The 8480-nt window shown below is 44.6% G+C and overlaps 1 protein-coding gene across 1 annotated transcript in view; it reads left to right on the plus strand.

Moving 5' to 3' along the window:
• Positions 1-7973, plus strand: part of CERS5 (ceramide synthase 5) — a gene marked incomplete at its 5' end in the record, with an annotated part of 11582 nt that extends 3609 nt beyond the window's left edge. The window contains 6 exons of the mRNA XM_010009164.1: positions 513-563; positions 1272-1364; positions 2084-2212; positions 2499-2605; positions 4570-4726; positions 7454-7973. Of these exons, the coding sequence (XP_010007466.1) occupies positions 513-563; positions 1272-1364; positions 2084-2212; positions 2499-2605; positions 4570-4726; positions 7454-7606 (690 nt within the window). The remainder of the gene's footprint in view (positions 1-512; positions 564-1271; positions 1365-2083; positions 2213-2498; positions 2606-4569; positions 4727-7453) is intronic.
• Positions 7974-8480: the final 507 nt, after the last annotated feature.

Consider the following 8480-nt stretch of genomic DNA (forward strand, 5'->3'; position numbering starts at 1 on the left):
GGGGTTTCACTACCTGGGTCATTTCAGTGCTTGTGCCCAGCTTAAAACAAGGAGGGCTTAGTGGTGATTGTCACCCTTATGTCCCTCATTTGAGATCTGGGGTTTCTCTTTAAGGACCTTCTTTACAGGAAAGCTTCTGTACAGCTCTGTCATTGTGGAAATGTTAAACTTGTCCTGCTACCCCAATATGGGATAGAACTGGGTGGGTAGTTTTGCTGTGGAGAGCTGCTTTTGTATTTCCTCATCTCCCTCCTGAAGGGGAACAGATTAATCTCTTTGGGTCTTTATTATTATTAGAGCTGTATGATTATTCTGTAAATTTCCATTGCAGTTTAACTTGCCTTTGACTGCAGAAAGAATATTTTACATCCCTAGGGTGTTCTAGAATAAATTTAAGCCTGAATGGTAAAATCAAGATTAAGATTCAGTGAAACAATAATGTAGTGGTCAACTGCCATGGATAATAGGAAAGAAAAGCTCAGTAGAATAGTAACCTATCTTTTTCCCTGTAGGCACCCTGGTTTTGGGACACACGACAGTGCTGGTACAACTACCCTTTTCAGGTAGGAGAGAAACACTTAGTAGATCCCAAATTGCTGCACAATTACAGGGGCGTTTTCTTTAATGATTGAATTGAAACTCCACTGAAAGCAGATTGAAACTCCGTAGGTTTGAGTGCTGCTCCTATTCTGTGGGCTGGAAGCTGCAACCTCCAAAGCCAGCTTTCTAGTAAGTGAATGACCATCCCATTTGAAAGGTGCAGAGATGGCATTCACTTGTTATGTCTTCAGATCCTGGTTAGCTTTGTCAGCAGCAGTGTTTCCTCAGCTACAAATGACTCTGTTCATATTCGTGTTACGTTTACTTGCTGCTGAGATGATTAAAAGTAGAAGCAAAAAAGGCATTAAAATTACACTGGTAACCTATTTACAGTGTTGTTTTCATAATGCACCAAATATGATTGTATAGAGGTCACCACGTCTGTTTCAGTGCCCTGTTTTCCTAATCCAGGAAGCTGGAGTATGAGTTGTAAATATTGACAAGGGAATCTCAGTCCTTTTGACTAAAGCTCAAACACACAAGTCTGTTGTTGTGACTAAGCCTAGAGTAAGTCTGTTGCTTAAGCTTGTTTTCACTAAACCTTAATTCTGGATCTTTTAAATTATGCCTCAGCATTCTGGAGGAACAGAGTGGGATGGGAAGGAAAAAGTCAATTGTAATGTAAATTTTGAAGTACTTTATCTTCTAACTGTGCTATCTTTGTCTTCCAGCCTCTAACATCCAGGCTTTATTATTACTATATCTTGGAGCTGGCCTTCTATTGGTCTCTCATGTTTTCTCAGTTTACAGACATTAAAAGGAAGGTGAGATTAAGCAGAATTGCACTAACCTCTTTGCTAAGTAGATAGGACTAACAAAAAAGTAAAGTTAAAGCATAGTAATAGCTGTGTTTTCTTCTTTATTTACATCTTTGTGTAGCCTACCTCCTTCTTTAATTGCTACCCAGGCCTGGGAAAAAGGGAGGAGCAAGCCTGCTGTGCAACCTGGTATATCCTTGAGAGTCCCTTTCACCTTCCAGGGGAAAGAACAGAATCACTCAGTAGTTCCCAATAAAGATTTACCAAATCATTGCATAAAGATAGATTTAATTAGAAGGCTGGCAAGAAAACATGAAAATGAGATGCTCAAACCTTGCTGAGCTGGGTAAGAGAATGGCAGACATTACAGCAATAATAAATCTGTGTAGGAGAATGGTGACTGGTTGTGATTGCTGGAATCGAATTGGCTGCGAAGCCAAAAATAAGGGCTATGTGTTGTCCTGAATCTGCAGGCATATTTATACTTGTGCCTGTACATGCAGAGTTCTGACTTCACAGGAGCACAAATGCTGGAAGAGACCTTTCTGGAACCTTCGGAGATGATGATTAATGTTGTGTGATGAGCTGTGCTTTATATAAAGTGGAGTGAGTCTGACCTAAAGTAATCCTCTGACCCCAGTTAGTTTTGTGGCTCTGTTCCAAACATTTGTATTTGTTTGTCAGTCCAAGAGTCTTCACTCATTTTTTTTTTTTATTGCTTCCAGGACTTCCTGATCATGTTTGTCCATCATTTGGCCACAATTGGACTTATTACATTCTCTTATATGAATAATATGGTGCGGGTTGGAACTCTGGTGTTGTGTCTCCACGATGCATCAGATTTCCTTTTAGAGGTGAGTTGCTTTTCAGCTCTTCGCATACCTGATGCTAGTGTGCTCTCAGGGGAGCAAGCTGACTTTGCCATTCTTGATAAGCTGCATTAAATATGGCATAAAACTTGTGTTGCTGATCCTGCCTTGTCAGCTTTTCCTCCTAACTGCTTTAGTGCTGAGCATAATCCCTAAATATTCCAAACCCCTGACAAATGGGATAGCTTGAAGGATTTTGAAGCTCTACAGCCTGGTAATTACATGACTTGCACAAAGGGAATAATATTCTCCTGTTCCTTGTGTTTTTTAGGCTGCAAAGCTAGCCAATTATGCCAAGTACCAACGTCTGTGTGATGCTTTCTTCATGCTCTTTGGTGTCGTATTCATTGTTACACGGTTGGGCATTTATCCTTTCTGGTAAGCACCTGGAGCTGTAAGGTTTTGTTTGTTCTTCCAATCCTTCAAGCAAAGCCTTTGTATTTAGACTTCTTGCAAGCATTCCACCTGTCCCTTAAGGCAGCCTGAAGTTGCAGGCAATACATGTACTGTTTGGAGCACTACGTTCAACTTGGGAGTGTGGAAAAACCTCTCAGCTGAGAGAGTGTGAAAAGCAACTGGAATCCTAATCATAGAATGATTTGGGTTGGAAAGGACCTGAAGATCATCTAGTTCCAACCCTCTTGCCACGGGCAGGGACACCTCACCCTAAACCGTGTCACCCAGGGCTCTGTCCAACCTGGCCTGCACAGCTGCCCCTCTCAGTGCAAAGTGATGACAGTGCTTAATAGCTGGAGCCAAGTCAGCCCGTGTCTCCTCTGGAAGTCTTGAGGGGTTGTTTGCTTCTCTTAAGAAGTTTTGGAAATAGTTACATGGTCTCTTGAAGTAAATTTGATTTTTGAGTATCTGCTTTAGTCATTGTAGCTGATTCTTATGACACTCGTGTCCTGTCCTTGTGTCATGACTGGGCAGAGCCTGAAATAGGTCTTAGGTTTCTTGGGAGGTAAAACCCTGGCTAAATGGCTTAGGGCAAATCATCCTGTACTGAGACTCCTGCTCACCACAACGGATCAGGCTTGGTGAGGTGGTTCTGCTGCTGAGCTCTTACTCATTTCTTGGTTCTGTTGAAAGAGTATGGTGAAAATTTGGTTACACCTGATTATTACTCAGTTTCTTTCAGGTTTATTGCATGTATTTCTTTGCTCGGCACTGGGCAGCTTGCATTCCCGTTCTTTTTGGGTGCCTTGGTGGTAGGCAGAAACAATACACTTTGGTGTTAGGGTTGCAATAAAAGCTCCTGCTTTTTTTCCAGTAAATGCACCAAAGGAGTTTGGATGAGGAGGAGCTTTAATTCTTCCACCTTCATAGGCTTTTTCCAGTGACAGATGAGATATTGCCATTGTTTTTATAGGTGTTGGCTGTCATGAGGTGATGCTTTTGCATCATCGTATTGCTCAGCAGTCCTGTAAATCTTTAATGTATTTTCCACTGGCTGTAATGTAATTCCTCAGCTTTGCAGAGAAACCCGTCAGGTTGCAGGAGTACTGCAGACCCTGTGCTATTCCACTTCAGGATATTCCCTTCCCTAATTAGTAGTATAAAACTTTAGCAGTTCTCTGGAGTTGTATTTAATTCTTCCATAAACTGGCTACGAGTTAGAAGTTTCTGTAGCAGCGTTTTGGGGACTTGTGTTCTTGTCTGCAAGGTTTGTTTTTCTTGTGAGATGTTAAAAGCAATGCGAAATTAATGACATCTTTAGAGGTTTCTCCATACCCCTTTACTTCATAAAATCTAAAGTGGTTATTAAATTACTTAAGTACTGGCAGTAACTCCCAGCGACAAGAAGAGCACAACAGTCATGAAAGAAAGCACAAAGCTGTGTCCATAAAGCAGTTTCTAGTTCTCCAGCTTGGCAGGAGGAACCTCTAAGTGTCTGAGGGAAGAGAATAGCACACAGGGAGGGAGGGAGGCCTACTGGGAACAAAATTCCTTCCTAATCTTTTAATATGGGTGAAGCCTGCCCAAGTATGAAGGTGTTAACAGTTGTTTTGATGACCACTGCAGCTTGACATCACTTCCTGTAAAGTAGTTATAAATGCTCATGCTTTGGAGAAGGAAATTGGCAGCAGATCTGGATGTGTGACCAGATTGCAGAACACTCACATCTCCCGTGTTTGTTGCTCAGTTCAAATGTTCCTAATTAGCCTCAGTCTGTCTCCTAACTCTGGCAAGAGACAAGCTGCATCACTGCACTGACAGGAGCAAAGTCAAAGCAACAGATGCTTAAATGAGCTACAAACTGGTGTGCATCTGGTCAGGCATCTTAATGTAGAGCCGTGTTCCCAGCACAGCCCATGTGTAATGTGTTTCTGGATCTCTCTTAGGATTTTGAATACAACCCTCTTTGAAAGCTGGGAGTTGATTGGTCCCTACCCTTCGTGGTGGCTCTTCAACGGGCTCTTGGTGACCTTGCAGATCCTGCACATCATCTGGTCCTATCTCATCGTTCGCACTGCCTACAAGGCCCTCGTGCGGGGAAAGGTAAGTTTGCTGGTCACTGGCTTGGGACCTCTGTCCTACAAGCCCTCTTCAAGCAATCATGAGGAACTGGACCCTTGGAGCTGGTTCTCAAGGCACTTGCATCAGGAATGCTTTGTAGAACAGGAGAGTTTTAACCTTGGGTGCTCTGCAGGCTTAAATTGCCAAGTGTATATACCAAGGCAGGGACGTGTTCCTCTCTCTTCTGGTTATGCAGAGAAACACCACCATTTTCCAGCATGTTCAGATGTTGTAGTGGTAGTGATGGTTTTAAGGTGGTAGTAGGCTCTGTCTTGAACAGCCATACAGGATGCTTTCCAACTTCAGCTGGTTTTTGGGATATAATGGGAGTTCTGCCTCTTCCACTTTGTAGCACTAAGGCAGGCTCTGGCTGTCAGGGCAGGCCAGGCATTGAGGTGCAGCAGGCAGAGGGTTACTAGAGAAAGGGTTACCAGAAATGCTGTGGCTTGCAGGCTGTCACTAGGCTGATGTGGTGCAGTCTGCCTTCAGGCCTGAGTATTCCCATTTTAATTTGTTTTGGAAGTTTAGGGAGAGGGAGGGTGAAACTACAGCAGCTGGTTCACATCTCACACTGCCCCAGGAGTGAACGAAAGGTGAGTTCAGCTGAAGTAGCATGAAATGGAGCAAGCCAGGCTGGGAACTAATTTCACACCCAGCCTAAACATCAAGAGAAGCCACTTCCTTTGCAGCTACCAGAGAGCAACAGCCAATCTCACAGCACAAATGCTTTTGCTTTTATTTTAATCAGATCCTTGGTATTTTGATCTGAGTTTCTCTGATGACTGTACTTGGTTTCACTTCTTAGCTGCCCCTACACATGGGATGTAAGCTTGAAAAATATATGGTAGTTGTCTGTGGCAGTATATACATAATCTTTGTATCTGCTCCCCATAGCTGCTACTGCAAATGTCTTTATTTTCTGCCTGTGCAGCAGTTTCTGTAGCCTGAGGTCTACATCTTTTTCCCTTCCTTGGTTCTCTCCTGTCCAGGTGACCTAGCCAGAGAAAGGACTCTAAGCTCTGTCTTCTTCATTCTTTCCTCCTTTTCTCTGTGCCAGATTGGAGCTGGACAGTTTCATCCTTTGCATGTAAGTGTGATCTGTGCTTCTGTTTGTTCACTGAAATGCACCTGTGGCTGTTTCAAGGCGAAGATGAAAGCAAAGATGTGGTCTTGGGGCTTTAGATGGCTGGTGCCTTCTCTTGAAGTGTTTCTCTCCCTGGCTGATACAGTGCTGGTTCTCACAGTTATGCTAAAATGCAGCTTTTTCCAAAGGTCAAAACGGTGTCCTGGGGTTTGTTCTTATCTGCCTTCAGCTGGTTGCATGACCTTCACCTTTCTGCTTGTCTACGCCCACAGAGACTCTGGTATCTGTCTTTAGTCTCATGAGCACTGCTGAGTGGAAGAGCACAGGAGAAATGCAAAGCTTTTTGCTAAAAGGAGTAAACCAGTCATTTGTCTCCCAAATAATGGGGAAAGTTTCAAGGGATTTCCAGTGACCCTCTGAACTTCCAGCATAGCAGTAGAATGGGGAAGGAGATCAGAAGTCCTGGCAAGAGGCAGAAGCCAGGACATCCGACAGGCCTGTCAGAACCAATCTTGGAGATCATTAACTTTACCTGGCTTTCCTCCATATCTTCCCTTGAGTTCAAAAACTTTCTGGCTGCTACTGTTCAAAAGCCCTAACCCTGACTCAGAGCACAGTAGAGTGAAAGCCTTGGAAAGGACTAGCTGCAAAGTGCTTCATATATTAAAGTAAATGAGGGCTATTAGCTGCAGAAGTGTGGAAAACCTGCCTTGGGGTATGCAAAGCACGGGCTGCTCACCACTCACTTCTCTGTTCTGGTGAGTTTATGGCTCTGGCTCCCTGCCACCAACCAAGGTGCTTGTTTGCAGTTAGGGCCGGGCTTATGATCTCTTCCTTCACCTTCTGGTGCTTAGCTCTGTGCTGGTACAGTGCCCTCCTGAGGCACCGGAGTGCCTGGGTCTGCTTCAGAAGGTTCAAAAACCCACATACAAAGGGTTTGAGGTCAGTCTTTTAACTTAAGGCATAACTCTGCAAAGCAGATCTAGATCTCGGGGCTGAGGTGCTCCTTCCATTCCCAAGCAGGTGTTTGCTGGAATGGATAGTTGTCTTTGGACAGTGGGCTACAGAACAGGCTTCTGCTTGTAAATGAGTTCTCACATGTGAACCACGAGCTGTGAAAACGGGAGGCACTTTGTACAAACAGTGATGTGATAAACACAGCTGGTTAATTTTTAAAATCTCAAAGCCACTCCCTCTAGGACAAAATGGTCTCTCTAAAGCTGCTGGAGAGATACACAGCCTTTGGGCATCACAGAACTGCTGAGTATGCTGTGAGAATGGTGATTCAAAACAAGCTTCGTGGTTGGGAAAGTGGCCTTTAGCCCATCTAGAATGCAAGACAAGAAGAGACAAATAGTGTCCCCTGATCTGGAAAGTGCTGTCACAGATGTAGAGTATTTGGAACATGGGACTCCTGTTTCCAAATTGTCACTTTCAATGTGTGTCTTGCATTCTGTATGTGATTCCCCCTTGTGAGTTTGAAGCGATCCAGGATCAAATGTAGAAGTCAGTGTAACTGAAACTGGGTCATCACATGGATGCAACCTTCTAACTACTGTTTCCTGTGAATTTTTCAACCTCCCTTCCCCCCATGCCACTGCCCAATTTCCCTTTGAAATGTTCAGGTATCTAAGGATGACCGCAGTGATGTGGAGAGCAGCTCTGAAGAGGAGGATGTGACTTCCAACAGCACAAAAGGAGTTCTCAGTACTTCGAGTAACGGCTCCAACCGCATTAATGGCCATGTGGCTGGTGGGCAGTGGACAGAAGAGGAGTAAGGCTGTGGGTTGGCCTTGAGCAAACACGAACTTATCTTTCAATATCTAGATGTGTTGAGCTCCACATTCCCAAGTGATCTTTAATCAAGATACCCCTTCCCCAGAAACCTCCAGCAAATCTGAAATGGGCACAATCCAGAGCAGTCAGAGGCTTTGCACAACCAAAGGGATAAAGCCAATGACTCGGGGCAAAAACAAAGCTGCAGATTTCACTTCGAGCCATTTTCTACTTAAATCTTAGACCCATTGATATTTGCAGAGGTGTCTTTGTGACAAACTGGTTTTTACTAGGATCAACTCAAGGTGGAACAAGTTTGGACTCGGCTGGCTGCTGACCACAGCAGGGTTCTCGTGCCGTTCCAGTGATGGTTTGCTCCGGCACAAGCTCTGCATTATCTCCCTGATGCACTCCAGAAGCTGCTTCAGAGCATGGAGAACACAGGGTCCTGTCGTTCCATGTCCAAGCTACCCTGGCTGTGGCAGAGACTTTCTCGGCCCTGCTGTGAGCACTCTGGACTCCAGCTAAGCTTTGAACTGGACCAGGCTACAACAAGAAACGTTCTAACTTGCCATCGGGGTGCTCTGTGTGAAGGTTGTCACTTAGCTCCCTGCTGTCATGAGGGACCAGGCCAGCGTTTGCTGCCTCCTTTGGTGCTGCAAGCCCCTCTGAAGTCTTGACTACAGCCTTCTGAGGTGGGGAGGGGGGTTGTCCATTGCCCCTGAGACAACTAGCACAGTACACGCCTTTCAAATTTGTGTCTTTTCTGCTGCAACTTGTGGTTTTGAAGACTTTTCTAGCCACAGTTGGCTAAGCTGGGACTCGAGGGTGAACCAGTACTGGTGGGCTGTTTATCTTTCCCCAAAGCAAGATGGT

This window comes from Nestor notabilis, unplaced genomic scaffold (assembly GCF_000696875.1).
Source record: "Nestor notabilis isolate BGI_N333 unplaced genomic scaffold, ASM69687v1 scaffold22672, whole genome shotgun sequence".
Taxonomy (NCBI): domain Eukaryota; kingdom Metazoa; phylum Chordata; class Aves; order Psittaciformes; family Psittacidae; genus Nestor; species Nestor notabilis.